At 36.5% G+C, this 21,732-nt stretch overlaps 3 protein-coding genes and 1 long non-coding RNA gene across 12 annotated transcripts in view; 2 read left to right on the top strand and 2 right to left on the bottom strand.

The window, feature by feature from the left end:
• LOC106868700 (peroxisomal membrane protein PMP34) overlaps positions 1–4,710 on the bottom strand; it is a 19,973-nt gene extending 15,263 nt beyond the window's left edge. The window contains exons 1-2 of one of the 2 annotated variants that reach the window (XM_014914085.3): positions 4,520–4,710; positions 972–1,032 (exon numbers count right to left, since the gene is read on the bottom strand). In XM_014914085.3, coding sequence (XP_014769571.1) covers positions 972–1,032; positions 4,520–4,582 — 124 coding nt within the window. In that variant the 5' untranslated portion in view covers positions 4,583–4,710. The remainder of the gene's footprint in view (positions 1–971; positions 1,033–4,519) is intronic. The other variant, XM_014914086.3, reaches the window with a different exon arrangement.
• On the top strand, positions 3,404–14,783 carry LOC106868701 (histone H3). Its single transcript, XM_089364564.1, has 3 exons — positions 3,404–3,466; positions 4,989–7,229; positions 13,170–14,783. Exons 2-3 carry the CDS (start codon positions 7,032–7,034, stop codon positions 13,410–13,412), a joined length of 441 nt encoding a protein of 146 aa, XP_089220690.1. The 5' UTR covers positions 3,404–3,466; positions 4,989–7,031; the 3' UTR covers positions 13,413–14,783.
• Positions 11,741–21,388, bottom strand: LOC149132380 (uncharacterized). Its single transcript, XR_016244657.1, has 2 exons — positions 21,256–21,388; positions 11,741–14,182 (listed from the first exon to the last, which is right to left on the bottom strand). It is a non-coding gene; the product is annotated as an uncharacterized LOC149132380 (long non-coding RNA).
• Positions 21,382–21,732, top strand: part of LOC106877392 (uncharacterized) — a 128,218-nt gene continuing 127,867 nt past the window's right edge. For 4 of the 8 annotated variants that reach the window (XM_089364562.1, XM_089364556.1, XM_089364559.1 and 1 more), the window contains exon 1: positions 21,382–21,732. The gene's annotated coding sequence lies outside the window, so the exon portion shown is untranslated. The other 4 variants (XM_089364557.1, XM_089364560.1, XM_089364554.1 and 1 more) reach the window with 2 other exon arrangements.

Genomic DNA, 21,732 nt, shown 5'->3' with positions numbered 1-21,732 from the left:
GACCAAAACTATGAAATTCTTCATGCTTTCATCTATCATCGAAGCTAAGATAAATATATTTTGCTTTTAAAATAAAAAAGTTATTTAGATCTAAACTTGATTGGTGGCATTACTTACTCTCCTTTAACATTGCTACAAATTTTGATGTAAACTTTTTTCTACTGGATCAAATCTCAGTTTTGTTATGCCAAAATGTAGCTAGGGACCAGTCCTTTTCAAAAATGTTAACAATTTTTCAATTTGGTTAAGAACTGAATTAGACACAAGCTCTGAAAGATGCTGCATGTGAGTAAACTGTGGAAACACTTGTATGTATGTGTGTGTGTAAGTGTACACACACACACACAGAATTTAGTTAGAGGTTATGTTAGCCTCATGAAGAGATGGTGTCATCCAATGAAATACTAGTTCAATATCTAATATTTTGGGGGCAATTGATTTCCTTAAAATAGGTGTGTATATAAACTGTAGTTTATATACATATAAAGGAACAAGAATAAGAACATGGAGATTGTGAAGTTAATAAGAGTTTATTATCAGCAACAAATTGATCATTATCCCTTACAGCTGTTTCAATTATACACAGTGAAATTAATTAAATTCATATTTCTAAGCATAATCTCTTCAGTGGGAAACAAATATACCCTTAGATGTTTTGTATGTTTGTTTGTAGATCTATCACAGCAGACTGTCTGCTTCACAATCTTTATTTTCTTATCCTTCTTTTTCCTGTGTATGTATGTATGTATGTATGTATGTATGTATGTATGTATGTAAGTATGTATGTATGTGTGTGTGTATATGTGTGTGTGTGTGTGTGAGTGAGAGAGAGAGAGAGAGAAAGTGTGCATGTGTACACTTGCAGGCATGCATATATGTATGTAAAGTGTATATTTATATGAAATAGATTCAATATGTCTTCATCATAAAACATTAACATAAATAACAGTCAACAAACGAATATTTCTTACCTTGAATTTGTGTTCTTGCAGTTTCAAGAGGATAACAAATGGCTAATGATATAACACCACCCTGTTGAAATAAAAATACAGTTGAATAGACATACCACACAATGCCGTAGAGGTATAAACAAACCTACACACACTCTCTCTCACACACACATACACATATACACAAATAAGTATATAGGCAGAAAGAGTGCAGTTAGATGCTGCTGCTCATGTGCATATAAGTACTCAATATCCATCCAGAAAGAGTGTTTCGGTTTGATGAGAGTTGATACATCTTTATAATGATTTCACACTGATGTTCAAGTACTGAACTTAAACTCATTTTCCTGGGGACAATTAAATGAAGTACCAGTTAAGCAGAGGAACAGTCAGCTATTTCCTCACAATACCTTACTAATTCTGTTCTAATTTTTTCATTCTGAGCCCCTCTACAAACTGTTGTTTAATGACTGCCCCTAAGTTCTATATACTCTGGAAATGTATTAAAGCCCTTTTCGAGGCTACTTTATTTGAATTCTTACTATCGGGTAATTAATTTCATGTTATTACATAACTAACTACACAATTTGGTTATTCATAACCTATTGGGAATTCCTAAAAACAAGATCCTGTGTAAGATAGTTTGGTATTCTCAATAAATGCACAAAAACCGTTTTAAGGACTACATACTTTGTATTGTTATTACTGGATCAGCGAAAAGATTATGAGAATGGAACCAAGGGATAAGCCCTGCTTTCCTGGGAATTACTGGGTACATCAGCTAGTAATATAATAAATGTGAATGTCAGTGTGTCACATTTTTTCAACTTTATTCCTAGAGGCCGTAGCCCAACGTATCATACCATTTTGGAATCAGGCTGAATACTGACCCACAATCCTGAAATTTTGGATTCCCAAATCTTCATAAAAAACCGATGGGGTGGCTTTTAAGCTAGTACATAGATACATACACATACACACACACATATATATATACACACTCATATATTGACATATATGCACACATATCAACATATATATACTTATATATGTAAACAGTAAGAGATTACTCCAAACGTTTAATATATGTGTATATTTATGTGTGTGTGTGCATGCACTCATACATCTTTATACACACATATGAATGTGCATACGTATATTTGCGTGTATGTATATGTGAATGTTTGAACGTGTCTGTGCGTGCCTGTTTGTTTACATTTTCAAGATCGATGAAATCTTTAGAATATGTTATTCTTTAGCTGGAAAAAGGAATTATACTTTGAAAACAAAAGTGTTAAATATTTAATTTCATATATATATTTATATATTTGTGTGTGTGTGTTTGAAACTGGTAAGCTAAATACAATTTACTATCAAAATTTACAGTTTTATTTTGATTAAAATACCAGCTGCTTACAGCAGAACAAGACTTTTGGCGATCTTGCGGTACGAGTCCTAAATATCGGCCTTTTCTGTAAAAAGTGTCTTCGGCGATCTTTACCAAAGATCGGCCTTTTCCGTAACACCCGCACGATCTTCACTACGCTGTTAGGGTTACAGTTAGGGACGGAATTCCCTAACCCAAACCGTAAAACCCTAACCCTAAACCCTTCAAAATAAATTGCGCTCTCTATATGTCTTTCGCTTTTATGACGTCGTTTCCCTGTTTCTCTCCAACACTTTTTACGGAAAGGGCCGATCTTTGGTAAAGATCGCCGAAGACACTTTTTACGGAAAAGGCCGACATTTAGGACTCGTACCGTAAGATCGCCAGACTTGGCGATTTTTACTATAGTTAGCCCACATTTACCGGCTCTGGCCGTCACTCACTCTCATTCCGTTTGTTTTATTTATTTATCTATTTATTTTTTACCTCGTGTGACCGATGAGACACAATGCATAAAACATTCTATGTAAGATTATCGGAGAGGTTAGTTGAATGTGAGTGAATTTTCACAAGAGTAGATTATCGGGATTAGGAAAGAGCAATGGGTAGGCAAAATTTTCATTCCTGTTCGCCAATACACTATTATTACTCTTGCTTGTGGGTGATCGATTGGTAATTGATAAAATATCGATAAAAAAGGGAGACAACTGTAGTTGACTGTTGCTGTTAATGATTTCATTAAAAGAAACGTTAATTGTGTTTCGTCTTCCACCTCTTTCCTGAAGTTCCAGATCGATGATGATGTAATTTTTACCTTTGCTGCTTAAAATAATTGTAAAAATGTCCGTAACTTACTGTTCACCTGATGTTATTCACCGATTTATCATTATCTTTCTAAAACTACATAAATGTTATACATCAATCCTTCTTGCGAGGTTCGTTCGCTTAAGAACTCTTTCCCTTTTCATATACTCCCACAAAATTCTTGTCCCCAACTCTTCAAACTCCGTACATTAATCTCCAACCAATTTATGAATAAGAATTCTTTCCTTCTTAAACACAACAGGTGAGAAAAAAGCGAGAACAGATACAAAAGTTGTTTTCATAAACCAGTCATAAAGGAGTGAAGGTTGGTTTAGACTAAATCTATATTTATTGAGAAAGGGAATGGAAAATCAGAAGAAAAAATGATTTCATTAATAAAATACATATGATAAAAAAAATTTCTAATATTGTAAAATTAATTTTACAAACAAGAAAAACAAATTTTAAAAGCAAAGCGCAAGATAATTAAACTAAACAAATCTTACAATATTAGAAATAATCTTTAAATGAATTATTTTAAAAATAGCTTGTTGAAAATTGTTATGATTTTGTATAAACATTGTTATGTTAGATTTTGTGTGTGTGTTTATGTTATATTGAAGGATTACACAATACATTTGATGGAGTACAAAATCATTCTTTAACGAAAATAATTTTAATAGTGACTTCGAAATTTCGGCCATCTCTCTCTCTCTCTCTCTCTCTCTCTCTCTCTCGCACACACACCAGTATCTGTCAGTTGCCCTAGTGTTAATTTGTAGACGGTAATGTTTTGAAAGATGGTTAATCATCAATTCTTGTACTTCAATCCTCGTTTATTCCATAACAATTCCAGTTTTGAAATCAAGATTTCTGTTTTCCTCCAGATCCAGTTTAGTTTCAAACAACAGTGCTGTCTTTTTTGTGCTTAATATAGATCAGACCCGTTTTCATTTTATTTTCATTTCGATAAACAATATTTCATGCCTAATTAAAGACCAGAGTTTCACCGTAATATGGTGAGGAAATCTGAGAAATTAGTTTCCATAAAAGATATTAAGTAATAAATAGAATATGTTATGGAAACAACAAAAGAAATGCATGATACGTTGTGAAAACAAATCAAGACTAAGATTTTCAATCGAGTCGCAATGTCACAAGAAAACCACGCAAGAAAGAAGACAGTTGCAATTATCAGGCATAAAATTATGTGACTTTAGGGATTGGCTATGTTAGTACGGATCGACAAAAAACAATGTTGAAAATTAACACTGTAATGACTATCCTCATAAAAATAAACATTAATGAAGGGCTGAAAGAGAGAGAGAGAGAGAGAGAGAGAGCAAATAAAATTGCATAACAGACGTTTCATACATACGGTAGCCCCAGCTATAGCATACACCAAGCTTCTGTAGGACAGTATTTCATTTAGGAACGACATTTAAAGAAAACAAAAATTCTGAATCCTTTCGTCAATAAGCTGTTAACTTATTTGAGACTTGGAATTAAACAAGGAAAGAAAAAATAACAAACAAACAAACAAAAACCTGAGTGCACTCACTGATTGACGTCAGTTAGCTCCCTTTATTTTCCACAGAAAAGAAGCTGCAGGAGTTTATTTAATTAGATCAGAAAAAGGTATAAAACTGATATTATTCTTAAGTTGGTCATAAAACTAGAAACATAATAATTTAATACTTCTTATATCAAACTGTTTCTATTGTGTAACTTGAAATATATTTCCTTTGAAGGGTTAAAAATAGATTTATTGACTTGTTGCTCTCTGCAAGATTTAATATCTTCAGTACCACCATCATCATCATCATCTTTTCTTTATTAACCACTAGGTAAAGACCCCCCTATGGTCATGAATGACCATAGGATTGCACACACAAGTCCAAGCAAGATTGTTTGTGGAAGACCAGCAGTTGCCCATGCATACCAACCTCCCCACTTCATTGCACTGATGTTATCCATGGGAAACGCAAAGGCCGATACAGCTTGGCACTCTGTGATGTCACAACTCATTTCAGTAGATGAGTGAACTGGAGCAACATAAAATAAAGTGTCTTGCTCAGTTCAGGAATTGAACTCACTACCTCATGATTGTGAGCTTGATGCTCTAACCACTGAGGGTTCATATAAAAAGACTGGAGACGGCACATGATAGTATGATACAAACAGTGTGGTACTGAAACGTCTAAATAAAGAATAACGAAGATTCTAACAGTTAAAATCTCCAAAAGAGGGAAACTTCCAAGAGCTGCTCGTGGAAACCCCACAAAAACCATGATCACTCTGACCTTAGGGCAAGTGTCCTCTCCTCTTCATCAACCCTTGATCGAGAATTGTGGCATGCCATCGAGGTAGGCACTGAAGTCCATCTTGCATTCCGGGATGCCATTTGTCCCAAACAGTTGGGTGAAGTGCTGCTGAAATGCCGCACACATCAGCTTGGGCTTGAGTACCATCTGCCCATTTTATTCCACCAAAGATCGAATTGTGGCTTCGTTGTCACATGTCTCTGCCATTCGGGCTCATTGAGTGGCTTTCATTCCCTCTTGTCTTAAACAATGCAACCTTCATGTTTCGCTTTGAAGAATTGGTTCAGAGTCAATCTCACAGCCAGTATGTTGGTTGCAATGGACTTATTCTTTGTAAGCCTAGTATTTATTCTATCGGTCTCTTTTGTTGAACTGCTAAATTACAGGGATGTAAACACACCAAAGCATCTTTTTATATTTATATATTTATTTTTTTATATATTCTCTTATATTCCATTTGTTATTTGCTTATACACACAAGAGTGTGAAAGACTAAGGGAATAAACCCCCTACAGAAAATCAGGAGTGTCTTTAAGGCAGTTGGTGGGGAGGACTGAGCCAAACCATCTGGTAGCCCCTAGAATGGAAACAAAACTTCCCTCCGCCGGATCTCCAGATGGCGGATAGGTGAAAAGCCTCCAGATATAAAAGTTAGCAATGAATATAAAAATGAACAGTCCTGAACCAAACATACTTAGAAGAGTAAACCTCAATGATAAAGAATCCCAGCTTTCAGTTGCAGGGGCTGATGTGCGGTGGATGCAAGCTTCAACAAAATGATTCATTAGATCCACACAATTTCTGCCTCGCCAAAGGAAATCCTGTCTCTACAAATGAAGGAATGCAATCTACAGGAGGAGTATGTGACTTCTGTCAGTATCAAGCTATTGAAAAACCAAAATAACAAAGGGTGGGTGTGCTTTCATGTTTTACATCATTAGATATATACCCTTGTATTTTCCTCATGCAAAAACTAAACGAATAACTTTTATTTATTCTACCACGTTGCTCAAGCACGGTGTTGGCTGTTATAGCTAAAACAAACGAAAGCATATAAAAAAAAATGACAAACAAAATAATCAACTACGCGCGAAAAAAAAAATATACGCCAAGCGCCCAAGAGACCGCAGTCTCGCCAAAAGTAAATAAATAATCAAAAGTGAAATCGACAGGTTTATTAATAACAGTAATTAAAATCGGCTTCTACTTGTTGACTTGACGTACACATAAATGACGAAGGTAAAGAGGGTTAGCGTTAGGGTTACACCGGAAACAGGTGGTGTGCGTATTCTTTACCTCCACTCACATAAACATTCTCTGTTAATTGAAATCTCCCTCTTAGTTGGCAAAAGAAAATGCATGACCAATTTTTGTTTCATCTCTTCAAATAACAGAAATTTCAATGAACTGCGAATATTTTGCCTACCGGTTTTCAATGCATCATGACTTAACACAAATTTAATGGTTAACGTATATTGATCGAACACCGTTAGTAAAAAATATCTATTTCCCGCCAATATTCTAATTTAAGTTGATAGTTGTTTTCCCCACTTTTAATCATCGAAAATGGTACGCCGTAAAAGTATTCCCAGGAATCGCACATATTCTTCCAGTGGTTCAACATCGCCATTTGATGAATTTGACTCCAGTCAACCAACTCGTAGACAATCTACACACAATCGATCTAGGAAGTCATCTAAAAAAAGACGATCTCAGAAAACATTAAGAACCCAAAGGGCTCTTTTAGAAATCCGGAAATACCAGGTTAGTTTATGAATTTATTTCAAAACATTGATTAAAGACTACATTTCTCTTTGGTATATCGACCACCTCACACAGCAAAGGGTCTACTCGGAGTTACTTTATTAATCCCTTTCTTAAAATAAGAGTCCGGCATAGACTATCACCAGTTGCCTCTTAGTCCAGATTTTATTCTGTTCTGTAGCATGGTAACCCATTTCTGTCTGTCTGTTTTTCAGGAAATAGATTTCATTGTAACAACATTTTTATCGCAGATGTAAACAAACAAGCAAAAGGAAAGCGAAAAAGAAAATATCTTGGCATTATGTCTGCGAATAAACTTGAGTATGACTGCTAAGTATACTTTAGTAGGACTATCAGTTAGGAAAAATGAAACCTAAAAAGAAATATCACTGACATTGTTAATGAAAACTTTTTCTCTGAGATTTTGACCATATTTCGGCAATCTAAGGCCGGATGCCTGACAAACACCCTCTTTTATTCCTTCATATTGCTAGATGTCTCCTGTCTCTGTTATTACATTTGTTAAAACTGAGAATTTGTGCTGAGTCAAGAAGTTGTGAACTGGAGCATAACAACGATGGCTTTCCTTGACTTATTTTCGGTGGAGGAGGTCTAAAAGCAGTTCCTTGGTTGATTATATCAACTTCCTGAACAAACTTATAACGAATCCTATTAAGTAACATATCCCATTGTACAAGCTTTCCTAAATATTCTTTCCTATATGTACCAACGTCGCAACAATACTGCCATATATTGTATAATCTGCGTGGTACCACCTATTTCATAGTACTCCTCATTCTTAAACAACTCTGTAAAGATTGAATTTTCTCCAGAGTTGTACCGTCATTTCCTCGGAAGTCTGTTCTGAAACAAGAAAGCTAGCTATCAGAGCCCATTCTGACATTGCGATCTTTCGTTTCTTGTACGTATAATGGAACTACTACAAAGTAAAATGAAAACTATTGCCGGATCATTAAACGGTAAACCACAGTCTTCTTTATGAGACAACATTGCAGTATTTTATATGAGCACAACTAAAGGGCCATGAAGTTTCATCTAAAGCAGTGGTTCTCAACTAAGGTGCACATGGTCCCTTGAGGGTCCATTAGGTTTTTAATGGGGATCCACGCAACAAAATGGTAAATTGGGTATCCACAAACAATATTTTAAGGGCCCATGTAAAGATTTTGCTCCAGATGGCACGTATAATGCATCACCCAAACGTGGTCCGGTGGTACGTAAAAGCCATCCGAACGTGGTTGATGCCAGTGTCCCCTGACTGGCTCCCTATGACGGTGGCACGTAAAAAGCACCATCTAAACGTGGGCGATTCCAGGACCGCCTGACTGGCCCCCGTGCCGGTGGCACGTAAAAAGCACCCGCTACACTTACGGAGTGGTTGGCGTTAGGAAGGGCATCCAGCTGTAGAAACATTGCCTGTTCAGATTGGAGCCTGGTGCAGCCGCTGGCTCTCCAGACCTCAGTCAAACCGTCCAACCCACGCCAGCATGGAAAACGGACATTAAACGATGATGATGATGATGATACTGTATATATTGGTATGTATGAAACCCCCCCTCTAAACAGTGAGATTTCTTTCTCTAACACTTTACATAGTTCAACCTACACAAATTAATGTGTGAAGAACAAAATAGGAATTCGAAGGAAGCTTCTATAAAGCTAGTTTTTAAACATCAAGTGGCTATAGGGGTCCACCAGAATAAAATAGTAATCAAAGGAGTTCATTGGTCAAAAATGGTTGAGAACACTTGATCTCAAGTAAATATTGTGCTATATATATAGAACTGAGACAATCTTTTCTTTATTCACAAGGGTTTTACGTGGCGACATTTCCACAAATCTTAAGTTTTCATACAGTTTCTCAAATACATCAAATATTACTAAGATTCCTTTCTCTTGTAGGCACAAGGCGTGAAATTTGGGGGCTGGAGGGTGGTTAGTCTATTAAATCGATCACAGTGCTTGACTGGTACTTATTTTAGTGGCCCCAAATGGATGAAAGGCAGAGTCGATCTCGTGCCAACTCGCTGCCTTTGTAATCCCTAATATTAATAATTATTGTTTTCGTTTTCATTCATTTCACTGCTTTTCATTTTGTTGTTTGCTATTTTATGTACAAACAAGGAAAGATCGCCCTTGTCTCTGTTTTTATTAAAGTAGAGTTTCGCCTTTTAAAAGACGCATGAGAAACCTTTTGAAGTAATTCATGGTACTACTAAAGCAGCGCGGACCCGAACGCGCAGTCGCGCGTCCGCGCTAGCTAGTCTTGAGTGGTCGATCCTAACCCTAACCCTAAACACGTATTCATTTGCACACGCGGGTTAGGGTTAGGATCGACCACTCAAGACTAGCTAGCGCGGACGCGCGACTGCGCGTTCGGGTCCGCGCTGCTTTAGTAGTACCTAATTCATCAGGATATCTTGTGTAATGATGCTATAATTTGTATAACACAATTATCTCGTTCTTCGATTTCTCCCTGCAAATAAAACAGCCAGAAACCTGTTTTTCTTCTTGTCCATTCAGAGTGATAATTAAGATTCCAAATATTACCTATCCTCGGCCCTAACGTGCGATTTTCGACCTCCTGGAACTAAGTCTGCCATCACTCCCCACAGGAATCATTTTAAGACTGATATTTGTCTCACAACACTTGAGAAGCGTCTTTTCTTGCTAACAAATTTCTCTCTTTCACTGAATATCAATCTGAAATCTAAACAAGGAAATCTTTTGACAAAATATTGAATCGTTTCAAAAAGTAGTTTATTTGAGAGAAATTGTAGTTCAAGGGAGCTAACTTTTACTGTTCCAAGTCGAAGAAAGTTTAATAACATCCTACCAAAAAAATACTTCTCGCTTTCATTTTTCGTCCTGTTCCCTTAATTACGGATGGGTTTTATTTTTGTGAGTTTTATGTTTGCAGTATTCTTGGTCAGTCTATGTATTATCTGCGTGGTAGTACTCCCAGTTGAGAATCTGTTTGTTATTTAAAAAAAAAAAAAAGGTGAAACGGGACTAGATGTTCGGAATGCTTGAAATAGCATTCAGATCTTCTATATATTACACATTCAATATATATCGTTATCATTTGACGTCCGCTTTCTATGCTGGCATGGGTTAGATGGTTCGACTAGAACTGGTAAGCCAGAGAGCTGCACCAGGTTCCAGTCTGATTTGGCATGGATTCTACGGCAAGATGCCCTTCCTAATGCCAACCACTCCAAGAGTGTAATGGGTGCTTTTTACGTGCCACCGGTACTAGTACCATTTACATGACACTGGCAACGGCCATGACTATAATCTCACTTGGCTTAACTAATCTTTTTAAGCACCACATATCGCCAAGGGTCTCAGTCACTTGCCATTGACTCTGTGAGGCCCAACATTCGAAGATCATGCTATTGGCAACGGTCATAATTATGATTTCATGGGTGCCAATCATGTGACACTGGCAACAGCCACGGCTTGACAAGTCTTCTCCAACACAGTATATCGCTAAAGGTCCCAGTCACTTGTCATCAACTCTGTTAGGGCCAACATTTGAAGATCATGCTTCAACACCTTGTCCCATAGCTTCCTGGGTCTACCTCTTCCACAAGTTCTCTCCACAGCTTGAGGTCAGCACTTCTTTACACAGCTTTACATAGCAGCACATTTGTTTCTTTTGCACACCACATCTGATGCTTCTTATGCCCAGTTTTTCTCTCAAGACACACTCTGTTGTACATGCACAGACATTGCACATCCAGCACAGTATACTGACTTTATTTCTTTCAAACCTTCGTATCTCCTCTGTGGTCACAGCCCATGTTTCACTGTTGTGGAGCATGGCTGTTTGTACACAGACATCATATATTTATAATATAAGTAAAGTCAGGAGATATATTTATTTCACCAGTTGATATCCATAGGATGACTGTTTTGCTACCAACATCATGCAAAAATAAATTAATTTTAATGTATAATGAATTAGTTTGCGTGTCTACACAAGTGTGTATGCTATAAATTGCATAGTACTGCTCCAGTTGAAAAATTAATGTAACCATGATAGTCTGTTGATCTGAGCCTTTTATATCTGCATTCGTTTGTTAAAATGTTCAGTGGTACTCTGCAATTTATAGCATACACACTTGTGTAGACATGTAAAGTAATTTATCGTACACTAAAATAAATCATTTTTGCATGAGGTTCGCTGTGAATCGGTTGTCATCCTATGGACATCAACTGGTAAAATAAATACATTCATCTCATACCTCCTGACTTTATATTCTATATATACATACATACACACACACACACACACATATATATATAAATTTTATCTCAGTTTAAAAAAACCTTTGACAATGTAAATATGTTAATAGTTACCATGGATAGCAAAAATTACACAAAACACCAGGATATCACACCCGTTTTATAGGTAGAGATACCAAGTTGAAGTGATGCATTTTGAGTTGATATGAATAATAACAATAAATGGAGCAAAACGCATATAAATAAAAGTTCCTTTAATTCCTACGCATGTTTCAAAATATATGTGTGCTCTACTCCAAAGAAGTAAGAGCTGCTGGAATTGCACATATATTCATCGTCAGGGAATCAAAATATAAAAGCAAGACAAATGCGAAATGATGAGGTTATAATATTACATGGCCAAGTAAGTGACCGTTAGAAGTAAGAATGCTTGTTTACATAGAGTTATAAAGGAAGGGGGCTGTAAACGTTTAAACATGGAGAAGGATCTGTGATGATCTGGGTGGGGGTGCTATATCTTGGAAATCTGCCAGCCCAATGGTTTCCCTTCATAGCAGAATTAATAGTCAAGGCTATTTAAGCATTTTATCTGATCAAATTCATCCTATGGTTGCAGAACTGTTTCCAGAGGGAAACGCAATCTTTCAGGATGATAATGCACCAATTCACACAGCTAAAGTTGTTACTGAATGGCACAAGGAACATTCTAATGAAGTTGAACATCTTATCTGGCCACCACAGTCCCCGGATCTCAATATTATTGCACATTTGTGGTGCATTTTAGAAAAACAAGTAAGGAGTCGACATCCTCCACCATCATCACTACAAGAACTGGAGACTGTTTTAGCTGAAAAATAGACGAAAATTGCTTTGGAAACAATTCAAATTTTGTATGAGTCCATAACTCGTAGAATTCAAACTGTAATTACTGCCAAAGTCAGTCCTACACCATATTAAAATACATTTGTTTGAAATTTTAAGTGTTTCCATTATTTTGTCCAACCCATGTATGTATCTATCTATCTATCTATCTATTGTCTTTCCTCTAGTTTCAGCTCAGAGCTGTGGCCATGCTGATGCGCCGCTATATATATATATATACACACACACACACACACACTCCTCAAGAAACATTCTTCGCTCATTGGATTTACTGGATTTCAACTGCACAAGGCTTTGCATTACACTTTTATGTAATTTGTTTATTATGTGGTTTGTAACCAGGTCCACCTAAAGGAGCTTTTTCGTGATTACCAAGGGATTATATAAATCTGTATATTGAACATTAAATTTATACACACACACACACACACACACACACACACACACACACACACACACACACACACACATACATATATATATATATAGTAGAAATATAAAAGGACCAAAAATACTAGAGAATAAGTATACACCGCATGACAAAATTCCACTCTGTCAGAAATTTGGAAATGACATGCTGTACTGCTTGTTGTTTCCAAATATTTATCAGTAGATTCATTCTTATCATTTAATATTCCCTTCCCTGTTGGCATGGTTTGGACTGGGGATTGGGATTTGTGAATTTCTTGCCTATCGTTTTCATTGTCTTTAAAAGTTTTAAAAACTAATTATTGCTTGCATACTTAATATTGTTTTTTTTTTTCTCTTTTTGTCTTTTCTTTGTAGAAATCTTGCAATCTCTTAATTCAGAAATCACCTTTCATTCGGCTAGTGAGAGAAATTGGCTCCTATTTTACTACAGACCTTCGCTGGCAAAGTATTGCCCTATTGGCATTGCAAGAAGCATCAGAAGCGTATTTAGTGTCTCTCCTCTCAGACTCTTATCTGTGTACTTTACATGCAAAACGAATCACACTTTTTCCAACTGATATAAGACTTACTTTAAAATTAAGAAATTGTTATACATAAATCAAAGAAATTGTGATGCATAGATCAAACTATTTTTCTTGTCATGTTAATACCATTTGTGTAACAAATTTCTTTTGAAAAATATACACATTGCACTAACCATGAAGAAGTAGCAAGAAAAAATTGCTTTGGAAGGGGCCTTTGGGAGTCACTATTTGAGAATTCTAATTTTTAAAAGTAGCCAAATGTGAATGCACAAAACATTTGTTTTAAGCCTCTCTTGGCCATTTTATGTTTTGAGTGTATTTTTCGAAAGCTTTTAGCCACAAATGTAAAAAGTAACGTGAGTCTATGGGTTGTGACAAGAAATATCTAACAAAGGAGGGCCTTGAATGAAGTGTTTAATAGTTCTTCTGCATTCATAACAATTTAATTTCTTGGTTTCTAAGTTGATCCTTGACGTTGACCACTTCTAGGTATTCATTCTAATCTTTTGAAACCTGGTATAATTGCTGTTTGTTATTATATGACTTTGTATTGGTGTATGACAACATTTACTTCACATGCAAAATGAAATATTCTTCCTTGAAAGAAAAGTTCACTCATTGCACTCTCTTTGTAAAATTTCATCTTGAAGGAAGTTGGTGACAATTGCTAGTGCTGGACAAAATGTCTGGTAATAATTTGTCTCTTTTTTTCATGACCTTTGATATCCTGGGATCAAATCCTGCTGGAGTCGGCTTGCCATTTTATCTCTGGGACTGATAAGATAAGTATCAGTAGCATATGAGAAGTTGATTCGAGCAAGTGTACTTCCTCTAAATTCCTGGCTACAAGTAAATGGAAAAAGTTTAATTTTTAAAAATTTTGTTACTATATTATTTTCGTAAATATTTTATATTTTTAATCTTAAAAAATGGGAAAATATTTTCTGTATATTTTTATATCCTTACATGCTAAAAGATAATTCCATGTGCAACTTTGATAATTGGATTTAATCAGTGTATCTTGTCCTTTTTATTTTTTAAATAACATTTCTCAGCTTAGAAACATGAAAAAACATGAATATGAATTGTGTGTAGCCATGTTTATATATAATTTTTACTGTATTCCAAACATTAGCTATATTTTCTTCAATATTTAAGGAAAGAAATTGATTATTTCAACAGTTTGTGTTCAATATGGAAATGTCTATTAATTAGCATTATTTCATTGTAAATATTTATAGATTATCATATTTTAATACTTTTGTTGATGTTATTTAATTAGTTCTAATTTTCAGCCAAACCTATAAATATCTGCTGATTATTTTTCTAGTTGGATTTTACTTGTAAATGTAATGTCTTATAAATGTGAAAAGGATGTTTGTCCTCATATTGTGAATCATCTTTTAAAGCAGCTTTGAAAATAAATTGAACTCAATACATATGACTTGATAGAACGTTTTAAATTTTGATAGTTCAAAATGTGCAGCTCAAATGAGTTGATGTTTACAGTTTGTACTGAATGACTATTAATCCTTTATATTTTTGTGGAAGTGATTTCTTTTAAATACAGAAAAAACGGATGGTTATATAGGTTTATGTTTACAGCTGATACTAACAATGTTTCTGCTAATTAAGTGAGCCTATCTACCTTTGTGTCTTTGAGGGGTCAGATGAAACCACGCTTGCTAAAGCATGCTGATGAGTTGAAAGGGTTCAAGATTCTGTTGACAGTGCTCAGTCTTGTTTTGCCTTGAAAATTTCTTTTTATTTCTTGATCTATCAACTGTTTGAATATTTTGAACTTGTCTTGAAGAAATATATTTACCTGTATGTTTTGTAAGCGACATGGAAAGAAAAAAACTTCTTGAGTTTTCTCTTATTGAGAATCTCATCATTGTAACAGTGAAAATTTCAAATTTTATTTTTATTTATTCATTGCATTCAGGTAATTCCATGATAATCATCTGCAAACCATTGATGCCTTGAGATTTTGTAAGCTTGATCCACTGCACCATTTGTGTTCTCCTTTTGAGAATAATAGCAGACAATGTTATTGATATCCAAAAAAGGCTTTTCATTGAATGTAGACCAAAAAAGTTGATCCAATGCTTTCACTCTTGTCCTATATTCATATTTTCTCATTCAGAAAGTAAAATCTTTTTTTGTTTTGGTCATTAATTACTTAATTAACTGATTAATATTCTCAATTTAAAATTGTCTCCTGTTTGGTTGAAAATCGAGTGTGATTAATAGAAAGTATATGTAGCAGAGTAAGATAAGTGCGCAGCTCTCCAGATGATGGCCATCACTGATTAGATATACAAGTCTGTGATGAATATTGATGTGCTCAAGAGGAAATCCATCCAACATGTGTTAGCATGGAAAAAAATCATCATCATCATTTAGCATCCATTTTCCATACTGTCATGGTTAGGACGGTTTGACAAAAACTGACAAGTCAGAGGACTGCACTGTGCTGTCTGTTTTGGTGTGATTTTTATGGTTGTTTGCCCTTCTTAATGCCAACCACTTTACAGAGTGTTCTGGGTGCTTTTCATGTGGCATCAGTAGCAGTGAAGTTACCAAATAACTTGCAGGACAAGACACCTCGACTGGGGCAGGGAGGGGATGAGTAGTACTGAGGGACAGAAAAGGGGTCTTGCATTAGAAGAGAAACATGGCTACCTCAGATGAAGAAGAAAGAGAGGAGAGACAAAGACGGTGAGGATGTGACAAAGAGCGGACACAGCCCATGTTTCACTGCCATGTAGCATAGCTGTCCATCCACAGGAAATATACAATCTGCTCTTTACTCTGAAAGAGAGAGGCCCTTTGTTACCAACAGAGGTAATAGCTCTCTGAACTTGCCCCACTGGTTCTTATTCTAGTGACTACACTTTCAGAGCATCCTCTTCCACTACTAACTTGGTCACTTTATTATCATCATCGTTTAAAGTCCGCCTTCCATGCTAGCATGAGTTGGACGATTTGACTGAGGACTGGCGAACCAGATGGCTGCACCGGGCTCCAATCTGATTTGGAAGAGTTTCTACAGCTGGATGCCCATCCTAACGCCAGCCACTCTGAGAGTGTAGTGGGGGCTTTTACGTGTCACCGGCACGAGGACCAGTCAGGTGGTACTGGCAATGACCACGCTCAAATGGTGTTTTTTACGTGCCACCTGCACAAGAGTCAGTCCAGCGGCACTGGCAACGACCTCACTCGAATGTTTTGTTCACGTGCCAGTAAGGCGACGCTGGTAACGATCACGCTCAAATGGTGCTTTTTACATGCCACTGTAACTCTGGCGGAGATTCAGCTATATGAACAAGGTCATTGGCATGGAGGAACTCTCAAAGGTATTTAATCTTAGATTCCTCTGTTATGGCCTGGAAGTCTATGATAAATGAGAAGTCGCTAAGAACTGATCCTTGGTGAACTCCTACCTGCACACTAAATTCATTGACTTCCATCTTAGTGACAGCCTCTCTCTAATTGACTTGAATGAGTCTCACTTACCCCTAGCTTCTGCATCAGAACAAAAAATTTATATTCAACCAGGTGAACCCTGATTAAACAGAATTGAAGACATTCCAGTTATGACCATCCATTAAAAAAAAAATTTTTTTATTTATTTTTTTTTGATAGGTGTAGGGAGTCTAGGAATATATCCCCTTTTTCTTTTAAACTGTAAGAAATATTTTGCTGCAACCAAAGTTATTTCCTAGTAATTTTTGAGGATTATTGAACTTTTTATTATATAAATGTACAAATTTCACTCCGTGTTTCCTTTCCTTTTATGTAAACTGTTGCCAAATTTAGCCCGAACATCCTGTATGTTGAGTGGTACATTTTTCAACATGGAGATCCTTGTTTCCTAGCGAAATTGAAATCCATTTGGTTTACATGATCACTTAAGCAATTGGTGATCACTTGGTTAGGTAATCACTCTAGGCAAGTGGACTCCAAGATCCTCGATTCCTCTTTATTGCTTATTACGCTTTGAAAATATTTTTTCGTAGAGGTATATATGTAGTTGATAATAGTACAGAAAAATCAAGGAAAACATCAATAAATTCCTAAGGAAACTAATAATAATCTACGTCAGCGAAAATCAGTTCTGTGGGATTGATATTTTCCACAACAAACAATCATAAATTTTCAAAATGGAATTAGCTTGTGCGCTGCAAGAAGGAAATTTTTTAAGTATTGGGCAAAGTCATTCGCCCGATGTATGGCCGCTCTCTATAGAGTTAGGGGTATCTTTACATACCCAGAGTTTGTTATCAAAGCTAATAAGTGATTTCCTCGCTTCCAATATTACATTTATTTCCTTCATGTTCAATTGTGTGTGATTTTTGGCATATATTAGGATCGTAGGGTTAATTGAGGAGTATTAGTCTACTATGTCTATCTGTATGAATTTGTAGTTGCTCTTATTCTGTATGTTGGAGAACCAGTTAATGACTTCATATGTGTTGGACCATAATTCCAGGGTTGTTTTACTTTTTAGCTTAGGGAAGTATTTATCGAGTATTAGTTTGCTTAATTTACATACAAAAATTTAATGTAAGAATTACCACTTTGTTTACATTACCATCACATATGTATCAATTATTTTCGCATCCTAACCGATGCGTCTATTTATATTCGCATTCTGAAGAGATTTACTTAAACCAGTAAATTGAAACGATCGTAAATACTACCCTCATCTCTGCTTCTTCCTTCTTTGTTATCTATTTAATTAAAGACATACCAGCGAAAACCTCGCTGTTATTATATCCATTGTTATATCCATTTTTTGCTTCTCCTCTCTCTCTCTCTCTCTCTCTCTCTCTCTCTCTATATATATATATATATATATATATATATATATATATATATATATATATATATATATATATATATATATATATATATATATATATATATATATACATATATATATCCACATATGTATATAATTTACTATTCCGTTATTGGCGGGATTAACAGAAAACGTACTCCATCCAGCGAGAGATAAATATAATTTAATATACAGAGTATTTAAATTCGAACTACTATTAGCTTCATGCTGTGAACGCACAATAAAGAGGTAACCCCTGTGTATCAAAACAATCTTTCAGACTCCTGGTTGGTCTTTTTTGAAAGAATGTAGATAGGATACTGTTGTTTTAAAAGAAGGTAAAGGAAAAAAAAAAAAAAACGAGGAAAAGCAGACAGTTGAATGGGACAAAAATAGAAACGGAAATATAAATAGAATCAAGAATGGCATCCTTTTGTCTGTTTATTAGAATTAATGTGGTTGGTATAAATTACTTTAACAGGAAAGAAACCAAAGTCTGTGAGACCGTGTGCTTAATCCAGAGAGGATGGTGTCCTCCAGTTCGATAAAAGAAATTTCTTCATATGTTTACATTTAATAGAAAGTTCAGATCTAGAATTCAATAGGCCAGTAGAGTTCTTAGATCTAAATGGAATATGAGATCTTTATATTACACAAAGCCTACATTTTTTTGATCCATTGAAATATGGCGTGGATCTTTGCTTAAAAAAAAAAATTACCTTCGCATAAAGCACTGTAATTTTTCGGAAAGGATCTTTACTCCTTTTTTTTATATACAGGGTACCCTCCCCACTCCAAAATTGACATCATTTCGTAGTATAATAACATAGCTAAATCTTGCTCAAATGATCTCAAATTTTAACAAAATGCAGGGAAACTAAGTTTGGATCGGGTATGCCGGTGATCATGACAATGTGCTGTTGAAATAGTCACCACGTTCACCCGACGTGACACCTTGTGATTCTTTTCTATGGGCTATGGACAGGTCTATGTCCTCACTTTTCCTACAAGACTAGGGGGACTTAAACAGAGAATCACTGAGATGCTGGAAAATGTCACGCAAGATATGCTACAGCGTGTCGGGGAGCTGAAAGTAGGGCGAAACACGCCGGATGTTGTTTGTAATCATATAAAAACAGAATACTCTTTTACTGTATGCCGGAATATGCTTAAAAGTTTTACGTCTCCACCTTTGTAAATTATCTGGCAGAATTGTTAGCACACCGGACAAAATGCATAGCGGAATTTCGTGGTTCCATGTTCGATCCCACGGTATGCCGGAGTTTCAGGTTCTCCAATATTTTCTGAGCAAATTGGTTGTCAGAATCCTTGGCAAAACCTGTCTGTCTGTCTCTCTCTCTGTCTCTCTCTCTCTCTCCTCTCTCTCTCTCACATACAATACACACATGAATGTGTGTTTGTACATTCATTTGTTTATTTATATTTCTTTTGTTACCGAATTAGTTGTTTCTTATTTCTTTATTGCCCACAAGGGGCTAAATATAGAGGGAACAAACAAGGACAGACAAAGGGATTAAGTCGATTACACCGACCCCAGTGCGCAACTGGTACTTAATTTATCGACCCCGAAAAGATGAAAGGCAAAGTCGACCTGGGCGGAATTTGAACTCGGAACGTAACGGCAGACGAAATACCGCTAAGCATTTCGTCCGGCGCGCTAACGTTTCTGACAGCTCGCCGCCTTTACCGAATTGTTTCTGTCCGCAAATTTCGTTTCACTTGTAAGTCGTTGTCCTTCACTTTTTAGTCCTTGTTTATCCATCTCGGTGATATTCCATATATCGCTAATGCATCCTGATAACTAGTATCATGACATTTAAAATCTTTACATTCTAAACACACCAACTGGAGTGGCTGTGTGGTAAGTAGCTTGCTTACCAACTACATGGTTCCGGGTTCAGTCCCACTGCGTGGCACCTTGGGCAAGTGTCTTCTACTATAGCCTCGGGCCGACCAAAGCCTTGTAAGTGGATTTGGTAGACGGAAACTGAAAGAAGACCGTCGTATATATTTATATGTGTGTGTTTGTATGTCTGTGCTTGTCCACTCAACATCGCTTGGCAACCGATGCTGGTGTGTTTGCGTCCCCGTAACTTAGCGGTTCGGCAAAAAAAAGACCGATAGAATACGTACTAGGCTTCCAAAGAATAAGTCCTGGGGTCGATTTGCTCGACTAAAGGCGGTGCTCCAGCATGGCCACAGTCAAATGACTGAAACCAGTAAAAGAGTAAAGAGTATATATATATATATATGGCAATGAGTATCATTGTTAGGAGGGACAGCACCTTGCTTCAGGCAACCTGCTTGTAGGGGAACTGAACTTGCTGTTCGCTCAGCAGATGCGGCTTTTTTTTCTTTTTTCTTTTTTTTTTGCTAAATAACCCTGCTGCTGGCTGACTGTTTGTCAATCAGTCAAATGTCACTGGGAGGGGGAGGAGGAAGGGAGATAGTAGGTCGTTGCTAGTAGTTGCACTAATGTGGTGTTGGTGGGGGTGGGGGTGGTGTTGATGGCTGCAAGAAGGGAGCAGAATCTCATGAGCAACAGCAACGTTTGAGGTAAATCACTCGCCCCCATCAACTCCATCTCTACCACCAAACTCCATCCATCCTCCTCCTCCTCCTCCTCCTCATCATCATCAGCAGCAGCAGACGAAGCGGCATCTGTAGTAGCAGCAGCAGCTACATTAGTAAAATATATTGTTGAAGTAAGCGATGTTGCGTTGTAACTTTGGTTTTGTAAGTTATAGTTTTGTTGGAGAGAGAGAGAGAGGGGGAGGGAAAGAAAAGAGAGAATGAGTGACACTTGAATGAAAAGTTCTTTTAAGCTGTTCATCAGTTTTTTTTTTAATTCCACCCCCCCCCCCCTGACTTATCCCTAATTAAAAAAAACAACAAAACTATTTTTAGCTTTTATATCCCTTGTTTTGTGTTGATTTTCTCTGAATAGCAAATATCGCTCACACAATCACACCTTTTCTCACTTCCTTTTTCTCTCTGTCTCCCTCTTTCTCTCTCTCCCTCTTTCTCTCTGTCTGTCCCTTTCACTTACCTGGTTTCCATGGCACTTCATTTTCTGAAGGTTTTCTTTTTTATTCTCAATATTTTTACCTCTAGTTTTGTTTAAAACTGCTGAAAGAAGTAAGAAGAAAAGAAATGAGCGAGCACGTACGTGTGTGTGTGTGTGTGTGCGAAAGTGAAAGAAACTTCGCCTAACTTGGTTTGTTACTCGTTTCTCTTCTCCTCCTCCTTTCATTTCTCCGCCTACTCCTCATACTACTCCTACTCCTTTTCTTTTACCCTCCGTTTCTCCCCCCCCCCCCCCGCCTTTACAACACTTGTTCGGAAAGAATTTCTTGTGAGTCTGCGACTACTTCTCAACCTTAAGCAGCATAGCAATGCCTCGAAGAACTGTTTAAAGTTGGAGACTCATCCACCAATGTACCTTTACGGTTTGTTATTGTAATTGTTGTTGTACCTGAGAGCAAGGATTATATTCCATCCACGTTTTTGCATCGAAGTATTCAAG

Source organism: Octopus bimaculoides, chromosome 16 (genome assembly GCF_046866305.1).
Source record: "Octopus bimaculoides isolate indiv1 chromosome 16, ASM4686630v1, whole genome shotgun sequence".
Classification (NCBI taxonomy): Eukaryota; Metazoa; Mollusca; class Cephalopoda; order Octopoda; family Octopodidae; genus Octopus; species Octopus bimaculoides.
This window is presented reverse-complemented; position numbering and strand designations above follow the sequence as displayed.

What these genes read in the sequence shown, in the direction of transcription:
- LOC106868701 (XM_089364564.1), top strand. Translation starts at nt 7,032, where the DNA reads ATGGTACGCCGTAAAAGTATTCCCAGGAATCGCACATATTCTTCCAGT. An exon ending in TAGAAATCCGGAAATACCAG is followed by an intron (nt 7,230 to 13,169) that starts GTTAGTTTATGA and finishes TTTTCTTTGTAG; the next exon opens with AAATCTTGCAATCTCTTAAT.